Here is a 17,725-nt window from a genome sequence, read left to right on the forward strand (position 1 = left end):
GTCGTTCAGGATAGTGGGAAAATGCAGCGTCCTGCACCCTCTGCCTCCTCGGTACTAAGAGTAGAGCTTAAATTTCTTTCCATGTGGAATAAGAGCTATTATGTCATGTTGAGTCACGTGCTTCAGCTCAACGACGAGGATGAGTGGGAAGGTTTCACATTGTCCAATCTTCAAGCATGGGGGATCCTATGATATAGACCAGTCTCAAAGCATAAGAAGATCTTAATACATCAGCGAAAAATGCTGAAAAGTTGACAGATGATCTGTGACTAAAACATTACAATCCCTGAAATGTAAACGAAAGGATTCCAAGCGAGAGATCCACTGGAAGTCTATCCAGCATTTGCTAAAGAAATTTCCCCATGAGTGGTGGTGTATTTTTTCAATTCCAGTTTGTATCTGTTACCTCTGGACTGATTTGTGATGTGTGAATGGATTGTTATAATCTACATTTGTTATTCCTCTAAGAATTTTGAATGCCTCTATTAACTGTCACCTTAGTTGTCGATTTTGTAGGTCAAATAAGTTCAAACGTTCCATCCTCCGTCTATATCCAAATTGCCTTAGTGCTTAGTGTTGGAACTAGTTTGGTGATCCTAGCTTGTACTGTTTCCAGTCTGTCTATATCCTTCTGAATACTTGCATCCAAGAATTGGACTCCGCATTCTAGATGGGGTCTTACAAGTGATGTGTACAGCTGTTGTACAGTGTCTTTGTTTGTCTGTATTTGAATTCTCTCTTTATGTAACCTATTAGTTTTTGTTCTTTCTTTTCACCTTTTATGCTCTGTTTGGTGAACTTCAAATCCTTGCTGATAATAATACTGAGATGTTCCTCCTGGTCCACACTTTCTAGTTCACTACCCAGCAGAGTAATCTGATTGTGGGTTACTATAACCCGTGTGCATGATTTTACTTCCCACAGTTGAAAGGCATTTGCCATTTTCTAGACCATTTTCCTAGCTTCATTAGATCTTCTCTTAAGGCTTCTACGTCTTCTGAGTTCACAGCATTTATGCCTAGATTAGTATCGTCAGCAAATTTGGCTATTCTACAAGTTAATCCTAAATCTATGGTGTTTATGTGGATAAGAAATAGCAATAGGCCAAGGACGGATCCTTGAGGTACTCCGCTTGTAACAGCTGCCCACTCTAAAGCTTCTCCATTGATTACAATTCTGTTTTCTTTTACCCATTCAGCTGGCTAATCAATGATGCCTAGTGCTCTAATTTTGACCATAATTTTTTATGAGAAACTTAGTCAAAAGACTTGAAATTCTAGGTATGATGTCTATTGCCCTGCTTTTGTCATAAATGCTAAACATAGTGGAAAAATTCCAAAAGATTTGTTACACATGATCTCTTTTTTTCTGAAACCATGTTAGTTCTCTATCAGAAGATTGTTTTTCTCTGTTTTACTATTGAATCTATTATTATCGATTCAAAAACTTTCCGAAAATGAAACAGGTTCAAAGCCACTAGAGGTTGGTTCGAAAAATTAAAAAACAGAACTGGCATACATCGTATAACAAGACATGGAGAGGCAGCAAGTTCGAACAAAGCTGCAGCCGAAAGCTTTGTTGAAAGAATTTAAACCTTATATAAAGAAAGAACAGTTACTTCCTCAACAGGTTTTCAATTGTGACGAGACCGGGTTAATCTGGAAAAAAATGCAGGCCAGTACGTACATTACAAAGAAGAAAAAATCGCTGCCTGTGCACTAGCCTGTTAAGGATAGGCTCACTCTTTTGTTGTTTTACAATAAATGTATGTGTTACAGTTTTGTGCAAACCTGACAATATCCATATTCTGTAAAATAAAACCTTTGCTCTTCAATCATTCAGACAACCCCCAGATCTTTAAAAAGAACAATATAATGAAAAGTAAATTGCCTGTTATGTGGCGGCCAAACATAAAGGCATGGGTGACCAGAGTTTTTCAATGAGTGGGTGCACGATGTGTTTGCCCCTCCAGTGAAGGAATATCTAACGACAAAAATTTTGCCAATAAAATGCCGCTTAATCATGGACAATGCTCCTGCTCACCCCCCCCCCAGGTTTATATGATGAATTAGTTAATGAATTCAGTTTCATCAAAGTTAAATTCCTGCTGTTGAATACGACGCCAATTCTTCAGCCCATGGACCAACAGGTCATTTTGTTTAAAAAAAAAAAACCTGTACACAAAAGCCCTTTTCCAAAAGTGCTTCGAAGTGACTAATGACACACAGCTAACACTAACAGAATTCTGGAAAGAACAATTTAGTATCTTGAGCTGTGTGAATCTCATTGACAGTGAATGGAGTGTACAAGAGCAAAAGAGGCAAAGAGAAAAAACTCCTAAAGACATGTTACCCACTGCTTTCATGGAAGGGGACTCCCCTTCAAAGCAGGAACACACCCCTTTCTTCCTCCACCTCCATTCCATTGAAGTAGATGTGATCAATATTATTACTGGGTTACTGTATATGTCGGGTTACCCGGCAAGAGACAATCCTCAGGAATTGTGCCATGTTTCAAGATTGCTGTATACAAGTATACGACGCACAAAAATGGTTAGTGGTTCATTGTATAAAATGTGTAAAGTTCACTTAGTTAATCTAAAATTGTACTGTATACATATTGTCATCTCTCCTCCTACACCTATTGACGCAAGGGACCTCGGTTAGATTTTGCCAGTCGTCTCTGTCTTGAGCTTTTTAATTCAATACTGTACTTCTCAATTCATCGCGCTTCATAGTCCTTAGCCATGTAGGCCTGGGTCTTCCAACTCTTCTAGTGCCTTTTGTACATTACAGAATCAGTGATGTTTATTGTACATGTAGGCTACGTGTGTGGTGAGTCAAGTCATCGGAATGAAAACAGCGAACAATCAACAGTACAGTTAAGCTTTACTGTAGTGATGGTAGTATATTACAATATACAGTACAGTATCAGCAAGTGTTATCATTATTACTAAATATGAACAACTCCATTATGATCAAAACCTATCAATATTAGGCAGTACTTAGTGGGTTAATTATCTGATTGTAGGCAATGGCAGCGAGTTGTTAGGGTAGATTAGGAGTTATCCCACCCTACTGCAACAAGCAATTGCAATTTTTTCCTTTTCGCCCATGTCTCTGTTACCTAACCCACACGAAAAATGAGGGCTGACTGTAATTCAGATATGGATAGAGGACATTACGGTCCAATTCCATACTTCTCCAGGTTGTATGCATAGAAACCTTGAATATGGAGCCCACAGGCATAGAGCCTGCATGCCTGAAGAATTGTCTAAGTGACGATGTCGAAACGGTCTGCTTAAGTCCTCACGGTGCTCATATAGGGGTAAGCTCAATAACCACGATCCTTCTACTGATATAACCTGTTTCTTGGCAGTGATCTTGTCATCTCTCGGGAACTGTCAGAAGAAAGGATAGGGAGGTATTCTCAAGGGGGAAAAGTGCTTGGTCTCATGCGAGCCACATTGCTGGTAACGTAAGTAAACACCTGTACCACATCTTACTCGGTGCCGGGTATGATCTTATGGTACGTACTATCCTCCCATTACATTCAAGGGGAGATCGTCAGAGAAATACAGATACACTAATCGGTCAGGTTAGATAACATGATTGCGAAGTAGCAGTGCTTGGTCAATGGCATTGCATTCGATACAAGACTGAACCCAGGTGCACAAGTGGCGTACACTGATGTTTCTTTCTGTTAAGGGACAACTCAGCATGCACCACTTCTCTCTCTCCCAAGAGAGAGATCATCCACGAATAGGAAAGGGCAACACCCTTCACCCTATAAGGCAGTGCCATGTACTCAGCTCCGTACAAGAGTAGCGCGTACTGATGTTTCTTTCCTCTGATATTAAGCACAGGTAATAGGTATGTGAACATTTCCACCAGGTTCACAAACAGCTCCCAAGAGTTGTGTGTCAAACCCTCTAAGTATGGAACAACTTTTGATAGTTACTCAAAAGCGAGGTTTCTAGTATCACACTGTATCTTCCACGGGGGAGAAAAATGGTAGGAGTCACATGTATGTAACCCCAATCCTAGATTACATCTTCAACTTGTTTTCCCCAAGAAGTAGCAGCAAAAAAACACTCGCAAAGATGAGGCAGAAGAGAAGGAAGACCTGAAAGTTTGCCTTATACTTTACCAGGTCGTACAGGAACTGTATGAAGAGGTAGTACAACCAGGTGATAAGACCTTAGAACCCTTTCAGGGATCAGGAAGACACTGGAGGTAAGAAAGGCACAACTCTTCCCCTTCACACTCCACAGCAACAAAGCCTCCTGACAAAGTACACCAATTCCTAATGATGCCAACTTCCTATGGATTACTTAGCCATCGTTGTCCTCATAGGGCCTCAGTAAGAAGAAATAGAAGGCGCACAGGTATGCTGTTTAACGGTAACTAGAATATGGATATTGTCAGGTTTGCACAAAACTGTAACACATACATTTATTGTAAAACAACTGCAAATTATTCTTTCATCTCAACATCACTGACACAATGAATTGCAAACATATTCATCTAAAGGAAACCACATAAGAATGAAACAACCAGGTGAGGACACTGGAAGTATGGTGTACAACCCCGCAACTTTGAACAATGTTGAAGCTCAGTGGTCCTTTCATTTAGTTTTATTATTATTATTACTAGCTAAGCTATAACACAAGTTGGAAAAGCAGAATGCTTTAAACCCAAGGGTTCCAATGGGGAAAATAGCCTAGTGAAGAAAGGAAACAGGGAAATAAACCACCAGAGAAGTAACGAATAATGAAAATATTTTAAGAATATTAAAATAATCTTTTATATAAAATAAACTATAAACACCTGAAAAACAAGAGGAAGAGAAATACAATAGAGTAGTGATCTGGAGTGTAACCTAAAGCAAGAGACGTCAAGCTCAAGACAGTGGAAGACCATGGTACAAAGGCATTACCCTACACTAGAGGACAATGGTTTCATTTTGGAATGTCCTTCAAGCTGAGCTGCTTACCATAGCTAAAGTCTCTTCTATCCTTACCAAGAAGAACATAGCCACTGAACAATTACAATGCAGTAGTTCACCTCTTGAGCGGATAAGAATTGTTTGGTAATCTCAAGTGTTGTTGTCAAGTGTATGAAAGAGGTGAATGTGGAAAGAGTAGGATAAACTAAGACTATACAGTGTATGTAAGGGAAAAAGGACCAGTAACCAAAGAGAGGGATCCAATGTAGTACGGTCTTGCCAGTCAAAGGACCCAATAACCATAACGAGCTTCGCTAAAAGCATACTCCTATTAAAGAATAAATGTCTGTATTCATGTAAGAACAAATATGCTTTTAATATGCATTTATCATTATTTAATCCAACTTTGTGTGGAGGTTTACTTACTCTAGACTTCTGAACTTGAAACTTACATCATGAGCATTTACAAGCACAAGACCAAAAGAGAAAATAAGGTGCAATCAGCAAACATACCTGGTTTTTGAGTAGGATTTGCCAAATGATAGGCGTAGATTATGTTATCCATACAGGAAGTGTACAAGACATCACGATTTGGAGAGACAGACATACAAGTAAAGCCTCGATGAGATGACTTCCCAGAATGCATCAACACATTCTGACACTGAGGCTCACGTTTTACACCTGAATGAGTCTTGCGCAAATCCCATATTTTAAGGAGCCTAGAATAAAATGACAAAACTATCAATTACATACACTATAATTTTTGTATAATAGTTTAATAAAAAAAATGCTGTCCCAGAGCTTCCTAAATTGTGACTTCATTGGAACAGTAGGGAATCCACTCACTAAACATGCAACTATAACAGAATATTGCTTACCTATAACATTGACTATAGTAAATTTAATCTGGGTATAACCTGGAGACGAATCCCCTCAGGATATTACAGTATATATCTAATGGTATAGGCAACTTCACTTGTGACTGTACTGAAGGATGTCTTGTATGATATTGGCGTTTTTTTTTTAGATTTATTTCAAAAGGTCTTCTGAAAACTATTTAAATTGTATACTGATGTTTGTTTTTATGGTTTTGAATTGCTTTTTATAGTTTATTTTAAAAAAAATTATGTCAATAACCTTCGATGTCACAATGCCAGAAAACCCAAAAGCATTCATTTATTTATTCAAAGGTGATAAGATTTATGTATTTTTCTATACTTATTTTGAATTAAAATAGAAAAATAATGTACATGCAGTATACCAATATCTAATAAAAAATTTAACAACCATATTCATGCTAAAAACTTCACCATTTTGGATAATATACCAAGAACTAAAACTAAATATTCTGATAAGTGACCACAAGCAATCTTCTGGGACAATAACAACACAAGAAAATTTGCCTCCTTAACTGAAAGGTTGGCATAGTTGAAAAGATGCCAAAATAAATGCTGCAACTTGACAGGTGACAACAGTGACTTTATAGCAAGGCTGCAAAGTGTAGTATTTACATCACTGAAACAGGTAATCTGCTCCACTTCTTGACGAAGTGTTGAGTGTGGAATCTTAACCCTTTTACCCCCAGGCTATTTTGAAATTTCCAACCCTTAACCCCCGGGGGTTATTTTTTTCCCAGCACATTTTGCAGTATATTTTTTTTAAAATTGCTCTAACAGCCTTATTTTTTGTCATAGAGAGGTCCGGTTGGTCTCATTCTCTTGAAAAATGCCTGAATTTTTTCAAAAAATTATCAAAAATATGAAAAAAAAAATTTTATAGCATTTTTTTGCAAGGACTTACCGGTACGTCCATGGGGGTAAAGGGATGGCTTTTGTGAAACGTACCAGTACGTCCTTTGGGGGTAAAAGGGTTAATAAATTCCTCACTTTGCATAAAGATGTATGCTGATAAAAAATATAATGAAAAATGAATAACAAATGTGTTTTATTACTTAAGTTTTCCCCATTGATATATATAAGCCTAAGCATAAGTTTTTGTTTATATTTTTAAGTCATAAAACAATATAAATTGATTTAGTCTTTAATGTTGTTTATCTTGAAAAAAAAAAATTACAAGGATCTGAAAGTTTCAGTCAAGTTATTTAAATGACTGACTGCATGGAGCCCTGGACTCTTGAAGTATTGTACGATAATATGTTAGTGTACTTGTTTGAGCATTGGAAGAAAAATTGGTGGAGCTCAAGTTATATTCCATTTGGACAGAACATAGTTAAGATCTTTAATTGGATGGTCAGGAGAAACTACTAAATAAAATCACTGCAAGTAGACAAGAAATACATGAAAAAAAAAATTTATTTTCCAATAACATTATTGCAGTTTTTTATCAAAATTTTAAAAATTTTTACAAGAATATATTGCTCAAAAGAACACAACTTGAAAAACTTCAACGATACAAACATCTTCATCCATAAGTGTTTAATTCAAATGACCTGGAATTTAAACTTTGGTTGCATTTCTACAAAACTAATTTGAGTACTGAAATAATGAACACATAAGCTAATGAATGATATTTGATGACAACTTTTTATACCAGAACTCCTTATATTTCCAAATTCCTTTTATATTTTTAACAAGAAAGTCCTCTTGCATAACCTAAACTAAAACCTTACCTAATATCCTGTAACCATGACTGCTATAAAGAAAATTGATTCGGTTTTCTATTGCAATTTACAGTTTTTTCTATCTCTATTCCTTTGTTACTTCCGCTGCGAAAAGTCCACATAAGTGGGTTGACACCGAATATCATTACTCACTGTCAAAAAAAGTTTGCCCGTGGCTTAAAGACATGAGCCTGCCAGCTATTTTATCACGGCCAAAATCACCATAGTTAATGTGAATTGTTAGCTCGCAATTTTGTCACAGCTCTGCAAAAGGTAAAACAAAATTTCAAAAACTTGAAACTCACCCATCTGATGCTCCGGAAGATATCAACGTATGCTGCAGCTGAAACACAACTCCTGTTACACTGTTGTTCACTGAGGATCCACTCTGTGTAGCCTTCCGCACACTTGGGGAAGACAAGGTCTTTAAAACTGCAAGTACAAGTCTAACGTCAGTACATGAAACTAAATTGATTAACAGGGTAAGGCATAACAAAGTACCAGTATATGCTCAAAATGTTTTCCATTAAAGTAGGCAATCATTTTATTTTTTATTTATACTTCACCAATTTTTCAAAGAGGCCTTTCCTTTCTCAATCCATGTTTTATAATACCCATTCTTATTGTTTTTGTGGGAATATTGTCAGAGGATTGATTGATTGATTGATTGATTGATTTGAAGTTTTCTGGCATCCTGACATCTAAGGTAATTGAAACAGCTTTTTTCTTTTGTTTTGGAGATGACTATTCACTTTTTTCTCTGATATTTTGTTATTTTTATGTAGTGTAATTAGCAATAGTAATATACATTCAGATAATAATGAACTGAGGTATAGGTGTGTAAATAAGTGATAAATTTAGCCACCATAACTTTCTTCATTTTACTATATCATCTGCCCACTGTTTTTTTTTTGGTTGGTTCTGTTCTTGTATTGAGAATATTTGGGGCGCTTAACTTGTGACAATACTATTTAAGTCTCTGTTGCTAACAGGTTGGCAAAATTTTTCTCTTTATCAACTCTATTTATTTACTCCATCACCAGTCAATTACTTTATAGAAAAGAAATACAGTAGAACTTTCAGATAGAATAAAAACTGTTCTTGTGTCAAGGCTTTCAGGTTTTGGCCTCTTGACAATTCCATGAGCCACACACACAAGCTGCTACTCCTGTGATAATTCCCTTTAACTAGTTATAAACTTATTTCTAATAATACTAATTTTGGCCCCATTTGAAATTGTTCCAATTTAATTAGTTTACAGAGGCTTAACAATCAAAATTAATGCCAAGATTGAGGTGAAGGGAGTCGATATGCTAAATTCATTCAATGCAGGAATAGTTTTTCCTTAAAACAAATAAAGGTAATTATATTTGTTTTGTTATATGCTAGCAGAGTAAATTCCGATTTTAGAGTCCTCTTTTTTCCTTGTATGCTGCTAATACTAGAAAATATAAAAATCATATAAATTACATCCCAGTGTAACCAAGTTGAGAGAAAACTGATGATTTCTCCTCGATTCCATTAATTTCTTCTCGGAGAAACAATCAAGAATAACCTCTTCTCTGATTATTACAATTTCCTTCCTAGCACTACTTTCACTCCATTCAGCTCATATTAAAATGAATTGGATTTATGGATTTGGGCTATGATGATGGCCAGCGTTCAATCCCCTAACACCGTACAGAGATAATACTAATTTGTTCCCCAATTATCTAGTTATTTTCCGGAGGTCTAAGCACAGAATGAGGTTCCTCAACATTAGCTATTTATTGTTTAGGTCACAGCTGGGATGAAAAATATGAGGACTTTAAGAAAAACCTAAAGATGCAGGCACTTACCACTCCATCAAAATGTGCATAGCCTGATAAATACAAGAGGAACAACACTGTCATATCACCTTTCAGTTAAAGCCAAGAATGGCCACTTGTTCATTTAGCAGCATGAAAATATAAGAGCAAGATAATAAAAAATAAAATTTTACTGATCTAGTCCACAAAGATGATATCAAATCTTTGCGAAACCTGTGATTGGATATTTTTATTTGTTTTAATTCTTTAACTTTTACATATATTAATTCACTTATTGTATTTGTATGCAGTGCTGGGTCATGCAATAAAGTGTTATTAAATTGTAGTTTTGGTCCAAATGAAGGAAGACGATAAACACCAGAAATTGTAGCATTTAAAGGATAACTTTGTTCAACCATCACGAAAGACTGAAGCCTTTTCAACTACCAATTTAACATAAAAAGATACATTATACCTTTCTTATCAAAATCAGTAATGCAAATATAAACTTTAAGCAACAAAAATATTCACCCTGATTGTAGTGGGCAGGTGCAATATCATCTGCTCGATAATGAGGCTTGCATCTCTTATCCCATATAATGATGGAGCCATCTCGCCCACCAGTTGCTATCACATCTGTGGAATTTATTAATATAAAGTAATTAAAGTACAGTAAATTGGTTATCCTAAAATCAAATTTCAAGACCATAAAAAAAAAAACTTATGAACCAAAACTCAAAACTGTCAATTTTCAGACAAGAAATATAGCCGAATCTCAGGTTTTTTTTGGTAATTCTGTTCAGACTTTTTTTATCTTTCACATGAGCTTTCCTTTACACATCCCAATGTTTTACTCTCAAAATAGAATAAAAAAACACTTCAGAGGAATACAAAGATGAAATAATTACATATTACTAAGAATAAAAACATGTAATCATCACTTTAACCTCTAAGATACATCTTGGCTAGATAAAGAGACACCATTAAATTATCTGAGGTGAACATGGCAAGGCAACAGACATTAAATACTGAAAATCCCCTATACATACTAAACACGAACGGAAAATAGAGAAAACTTTCTTTAAATAATAAATAAAAACAGTAATAATGATCAGAATTGGGAAAACACGTCTTAATTTTACCGTACTGTATGCTTATAGATTCCTTTGAATAAAAAAATACATTAGCAAATATAAAGTTGTCTATTCTTAAATAATTTTCTTTCTTGTTTCTTGACCTAAAATCATATTATAAAAAAAAAAGAACGCTGTGAATAAAAATGTTATTTTTATTAATAAAATAAATTTTTGAATATACTTACCCGATAATCATGTAGCTGTCAACTCCGTTGCCCGACAGAATTCTATGGAGGGATACGCCAGCTATCACAATACTAGAAGGGGGTGTACTTACCAGCGCCACCTGTGGCCAGGTACTCAATCATTTGTTGTTGACACCTCCTCAATTATTCCTCGGTCCACTGGTTCTCTCTGGGGAGGAAAGGGAGGGTCGATTAAATCATGATTATCGGGTAAGTATATTCAAAAATTTATTTTATTAATAAAAATAACATTTTTCAATATTAAACTTACCCGATAATCATGTAGCTGATTCACACCCAGGGAGGTGGGTGAAAACCAGTGTACATGATTAAAGGATAGCTAAGTATCCCAAAATTTCATATAACAGTTATCTCAAATAACAATGAAATAATAAGTACCTGGTAAGGAAGTCGAATAGAACCGTTACTCTGCCTTTTATTTAAAGTTCGTCTTCCTTACTGAGCGCAGCGTTCCTCTTGGAGGCTGAATCAACCCAAAGGTGCCAAAGTACAAGGGGTTGCAACCCTACTAAAGGACCTCTACCAAACCTTTAACCCAGGCGCTTCTCAAGAATGAATAGACCACCCGCCAAATCCAAGGATGCGGAAGGCTTCTTAGCCTACCGTAACAACCATAAAAACAACAATAAAAGTATTCAAGAGAAAGGTTAAAAAGGTTATGGGATTATGGGAATGTAGTGGCTGAGCCCTCACCTACTACTGCACTCGCTGCTACGAATGGTCCCAGGGTGTAGCAGTTCTCGTAAAGAGACTGGACATCTTTCAGATAAAATGATGCAAACACTGACTTGCTCCTCCAATAGGTTGCATCCATAATGCTCTGCAGAGAACGGTTTTTATTAAAGGCCAACGAAGTAGCTACAGCTCTTACTTCGTGGGTCCTTACCTTCAGCAATGCAAGGTCTTCCTCCTTTAAGTGAGAATGTGCTTCTCTGATCAGAAGCCTTATATAGTACGAAAGCCCATTCTTGGACATGGGTCTCGAGGGTTTCTTGATGGCACACCATAAGGCTTCTGACTGTCCTCGAATAGGTTTAGACCTCTTCAGATAATATTTGAGAGCTCTGACAGGGCAAAGAACTCTCTCTAGTTCGTTACCTACCATGTTGGAGAGGCTAGGTATTTCGAACGATCTAGGCCAAGGACGTGAAGGAAGCTCGTTCTTTGCTAGGAATCCAAGCTGAAAAGAACATGTAGCTGATTCGGTTGTGAAACCAATGTTCTTGCTGAAGGCATGAACCTCACTGACTCTCTTAGCTGTTGCAAGGCAAACGAGAAAAGCAGTCTTGAGGGTAAGATCCTTGAAGGAAGCTGACTGGAGAGGTTCGAACCTAGATGTCATAAGGAACCTTAAGACTACGTCCAGATTCCAGCCTGGAGTGGAAAGACGACGTTCTTTAGACGTCTCAAAAGACTTGAGAATGTCTTGAAGGTCCTTGTTGGAAGACAGGTCCAAACCCCTGTGGCGGAGGACTGAGGCCAACATGCTCCTATACCCTTTAATCGTAGATGTTGAAAGGGATCTCTCATTCCTAAGATGAAGAAGGAAGTCAGCTATTTGGATCACAGAGGTATTGGTAGAGGATATTGAATTGGCTCTACACCAGCTTCGGAAGACCTCCCACTTAGACTGGTAGACTCTACGAGTGGAAATTCTTCTAGCTCTGGCAATCGCACTGGCTGCCTCCTTCGAAAAGCCTCTAGCTCTAGCGAATCTTTCGACAGTCTGAAGGCAGTCAGTCGAAGAGCGTGGAGGTTTGGGTGCAACCTGTCTACGTGTGGTTGACGTAGAAGGTCCACTCTTAGAGGTAGAGTCCTGGGGAAGTCGACTAGCCATTGACGTACCTCTGTGTACCATTCTCTTGCAGGCCAAAGGGGAGCAACCAGCGTCAGCCGTGTCCCTTCGTGCGAGACGAATTTCTGCAGAACTTTGTTTATAATCTTGAACGGAGGGAATGCGTACAGGTCGAGATGGGACCAGTTCAGAAGAAAAGCATCTACATGAACCGCTGCAGGGTCTGGAACAGGGGAACAATAAAGCGGAAGTCTCTTGGTGATGGAGGTGGCAAACAGGTCTATGGTAGGTTGACCCCACAACGTCCAAAGTCTGTTGCACACACTCTTGTGGAGGGTCCATTCCGTGGGAATGACCTGATTCCTTCTGCTGAGGCGATCCGCTGAAACATTCATATCGCCCTGGATGAACCTCGTGACCAGTGTGAGGTTTAGACCTCTTGACCAAATGAGGAGGTCCCTTGCGATCTCGTAAAGGCTCCTCGAATGGGTCCCTCCTTGCTTGGAGATGTAAGCCAAGGCTGTGGTGTTGTCTGAATTCACCTCCACCACTTTGCCTAGCAGGAGGGACTTGAAGTTCAACAGGGCAAGATGGACTGCTAACAGTTCCTTGCAGTTGATGTGGAGTAATCCTTGTTCCTTGTTCCATACTCCTGAGCATTCCCGTCCGTCCAAGGTCGCACCCCAGCCCGAGTCCGATGCATCCGAGAAGAGATGAAGATGGGGGGTCTGGATGGCCAATGATAGACCCTCCTTGAGAAGATTGTGCTTCCACCACCGGAGAGTGGTCTTCATCTCTTGGTTGATAGGGATAGAGACTGCTTCTAGAGTCGAGCCCTTGTCCCAATGAGCTGCAAGATGGAATTGAAGAGGGCGGAGGTGGAGTCTCCCTAGCTCGACAAACAGGGCCAGAGATGAGAGGGTCCCTGTGAGACTCATCCACTGTCTCACTGAGCAATTGCTCCTCTTCAGCATGCTCATGATGCACTGTAGGGCTTGGTTTATCCTGGGGGCCGATGGAAAAGCCCGAAAATCCCGACTCTGAATCTCCATTCCCAGGTACACAATGGATTGGGAGGGAATGAGTTGAGATTTCTCTATATTGACTAAAAGACCTAGGTCTCTGATTAGATCTAAAGTCCAAGAGAGGTTCTCCAGACAACGACGACTCGTGGAGGCTCTCAACAGCCAGTCGTCTAGGTAGAGGGAGGCTCTGATGTTCGATAAGTGCAGGAATTTCGCTACATTCCTCATCAGATGAGTAAAGACCATAGGAGCTGTGCTTAGGCCAAAACACAGGGCTTGGAACTGATAGACAACCTTTCCGAAAACGAATCTCAGGAAAGGTTGGGAGTCTGGATGAATGGGAACGTGAAAGTATGCATCTTTCAAGTCCAACGAGACCATCCAGTCCTCCTGTCTGACCGCTGCTAAGACCGACTTGGTCGTCTCCATTGTGAACGTCTGCTTGGTGACATACTCGTTGAGAGAGCTGACGTCCAGCACCGGTCTCCAACCTCCTGTCTTTTTGGCCACAAGAAAGAGACGGTTGTAGAAGCCCGGGGATTGATGGTCCCGGACTATAACCACTGCCTTCTTCTGCACAAGTAGCGACACCTCCTGTTGCAATGCTAGCCTCTTGTCCTCTTCTTTGTAGTTGGGAGAGAGGTTGATGGGCGATGTGGTCAGAGGCGGTTTGAGGCAGAATGGAATCCTGTAACCGTACCTCAGCCAACTGACAGACTGTGCGTCTGCACCTCTCTTCTCCCAGGCTTGCCAGAAGATCTTGAGCCTGGCTCCTACTGTTGTCTGGAGAATCTGAGAGTCAGTGCTTTCCCTTAGATGTCCTGGGTCCTTTCTTAGACTTGCCCCTGTGAGAGTCTGGACGGGAGCTTCCTCGGCTGGGGGCTCTACCACGAAAGGGCGGTATGAACCTAGTGGCCGGGGTATCAGCCACTGGAGAGCGATAAGTCTTGGGGACAGAGGTGGTAACCTTAGACTTACGAGCCGATGAAGCTACAAGATCGTGCGTGTCCTTCTGTATCAGGGCAGCCGACAAGTCCTTAACTAGCTCCTCGGGAAAGAGGAACTTTGAGAGTGGAGCAAAAAGGAGCTGTGACCGCTGGCACGGTGTAATGCTGGCTGAGAGGAAGGTACACAGTTGTTCCCTTTTCTTCAACACCCCTGATACAAATAACGACGCTAGCTCACCCGATCCATCCCTGATAGCCTTATCCATGCAGGACATAATTAACATGGCAGAGTCTTTGTCCGCAGGAGATGTTTTCTTGCTGAGGGCTCCCAGGCACCAGTCGAGAAAGTTGAACATTTCGAAAGCTCTGAACAACCCTTTCAGAAGATGATCCAGGTCTGAGAAGGTCCAACAAACCTTCGAGCGTCTCATCGCAGTCCTCCTAGGCGAGTCCACCAGACTTGAGAAGTCAGCCTGGGCAGAGGCAGGAACTCCCAAGCCTGGTGCTTCCCCTGTGGCATACCAAACGCAACCTTTCGATGCGAGCTTCGTTGGAGGGAACATGAAGGAAGTCTTGCCCAGGTGTTGTTTAGACTGAAGCCACTCCCCTAAGGTCCTTAAGGCCCTCTTGGAGGATCTAGCTAGGACAAGCTTAGTATAGCTCGACTTAGCTTGTTGCACGCCTAGCGAAAACTCAGATGGAGGAGAGCGGGGAACAGCAGAGACGAAGTGGTCAGGGTAAAGCTCCCTGAGTAGAGCCAAGACCTTTCTAAAATCAACAGACAATGGAGAAAGCTTAGACTCCTCCACGTCTGATGAGGGATCAAGATGTGCCTCCTCATCATCCGACACTTCATCAGCAGAAGGTAGCGAAGCAAAAGGACCAGAATGCTGAACCGCAGAGTCAGAACGGGTAGGAACAACAACAGAGGTTTCCTCAACTTGAGGGAAAACCTGAGGTTCAGACTGCATAGGCTGAACAACAGTCGGAGCAGAAGGCAGGTGCAAGGGTGAAGGAGGTTGACTCCTAGCAAGAGTTGCACCCAAGGATTGCACCAGCTGAGCGGAGGACGGAGGCGGAGTAGTCCGTTCCTGTTCCTGAGAGATGAGTGGAGCATGAGAAGGTTGAGGCTGCGCAGAACCAGGTAAAGTTCTAGCAAGCTGAGGCTCCTGAGGCGCAAGTGCATGGTGTAGATGAGCTTGCCTAGATGAGGGTTGAACTCGGTGCAGCGCTGGTTGAGCAGACAGACTCACGGAGGGGAGAGGTTGTTGTACCCCAACCGAGAGTTGCACCACTGGTGGAGCAGCAAGGGGAGGAGGAGGAAGAGTGTAACTCTCCTGATCCCAAAGCAAGGGTTGCCTTAAAGAAGGCTGAGGCTGAACAACACTGTGAACAGCAAACTCCGAAAGTGGTTCAACATCGTACGCCTGGCAGATGGTGCTGCGACCAGGCGGAGCAGGTGCAGACTGGGCGAGCACAGGCGGAGCAGGTGCAGGCTGGGCGAGCACAGGTGCAGCGAGAACAGGTGGAGGGAGTGCAGGAGGTGCAACACTCTCAGCCCGACACTCACGCATCAAGTCCGAAAGCTGAACTTGCATGGACTGAAGCAGGGTCCACTTGGGGTCGGCAGAAACGATAACAGACTGAGGTAAAGTCACAGTCGGGGTCTGTATAGGCAGAACCTTACTCCTCTTGGGCGGAGTACAGTCGACCGATGACAGAGGCGAGTCGGAGCTGAGCCAATGACTGCAACCTGGCTGAGCACTCGCTGACTGAACTCTACGTTTAAGCGGTCTCGAGACCTGAGACCAACGTTTCTTCCCTGCATGAAGATCAGCGGACGAGAAGACGGGCTCAATCGTCTGCAGGTGGGAGAGACGGTCTAAGGAAGACACGCCCGCAACCACCGAGGATAATTCTGTGCGCCTAACAAGGCCTGTCGAACCCTTAAGCCCTTCGACATTGCTTCTCCCCTGGGCATGGGAGCTTGCAAGAGGTCCCGGACTGGGAGGACGACTGGCTCGCACAGAAAAATCCTCACGCACCACACTGGCACCACTAGCACTTGGCACTGCACAGACACTAGCACTCGTCACAGCACTGGCACTATTTCCACCCACTGCACTCTTGACCTTCAGTTCTTTAACCTCGGCCATCAGAGACTTATGGTCACTTACCACTGATTCTACTTTATCTCCTAAGGCCTGAATAGCCCGCAAAACAGTTGACATATCAGGCGGAGGGCACACAGTAGGTTCGGGGGTAGCCACTACAGGGGTAGGAAAAGGTAGGGGATCATGAGGTGAGGAAAACATAGAAGAGTGAGAAGAACTTCTCCTAGCTCTAGTTCTCTCTAACTTGGATGAATATTTTAAAAGACGTACAAAATCCAATTCCGAAAGTCCGGCGCACTCCTCACACCGATTTTCTAATAGACAGGGCCTGTCCCTACAGTCAGAACAAGCGGTGTGAGGATCTACCGAGACCTTCGGAATACGCCTATTGCAAGACCTACATCGTCTATGGGAGGGAGCTTGCGAAACGTCAGACATCTTGTTTCAAAGAGTAAGTCAAAGGGTGATCCAAAAACAAGCAAAAATTCATTAACCGTTAATCAGAGTTTATATAAAAGCTAACTAGCTAATATAAAAAGGATTCCAGTATGCGACAGCCGTTAATCTAAGAGAATACTTCACCAAATATCCATGAATAAACTCGAAGACCATGAGCGTATCCCAGAACGTCTAGCCGGAAGCACGACAGAGGAATAATTGAGGAGGTGTCAACAACAAATGATTGAGTACCTGGCCACAGGTGGCGCTGGTAAGTACACCCCCTTCTAGTATTGTGATAGCTGGCGTATCCCTCCATAGAATTCTGTCGGGCAACGGAGTTGACAGCTACATGATTATCGGGTAAGTTTAATATTGAAAAAAAAAATTAACTGCATTTATAACCAAGCACTTCTCATTCTTTCGCAAGTCCAAGAATTTTCTTGTTTAAAGATTAAAGGTAACTGATTTCAGTTCCAATTTCATCTGAAGTGATGGTGATTAGAATGACAGTTTTTATACAAATTTGTAATTCTAAATTATTAAATAAGAATGTTTATTTAAATATTCCAAAAATAATAATTACTTAGCCTTCAATTAAAAATTAAAAATTAAAAAAAGCACTAAGGGCACTACAATTTCCCAACACATGACAAAAATGACAAATTCTTAGATAATTTGTATTTTTCCTAACTATACAAACCTTAGCT

At 40.7% G+C, this 17,725-nt stretch overlaps 1 protein-coding gene across 1 annotated transcript in view; it reads right to left on the minus strand.

Annotated features, from left to right (window-relative positions):
* The window catches only part of LOC137627847 (protein lethal(2)denticleless-like), a 48,835-nt gene that overhangs the window by 4,113 nt on the left and 26,997 nt on the right, over positions 1–17,725 (minus strand). The window contains exons 4-6 of the mRNA XM_068359261.1: positions 9,886–9,990; positions 7,873–7,999; positions 5,461–5,666 (exon numbers count right to left, since the gene is read on the minus strand). Of these exons, the coding sequence (XP_068215362.1) occupies positions 5,461–5,666; positions 7,873–7,999; positions 9,886–9,990 (438 nt within the window). The remainder of the gene's footprint in view (positions 1–5,460; positions 5,667–7,872; positions 8,000–9,885; positions 9,991–17,725) is intronic.

This window comes from Palaemon carinicauda, chromosome 35, assembly GCF_036898095.1.
Source record: "Palaemon carinicauda isolate YSFRI2023 chromosome 35, ASM3689809v2, whole genome shotgun sequence".
In the NCBI taxonomy this organism is placed as follows: Eukaryota; Metazoa; Arthropoda; class Malacostraca; order Decapoda; family Palaemonidae; genus Palaemon; species Palaemon carinicauda.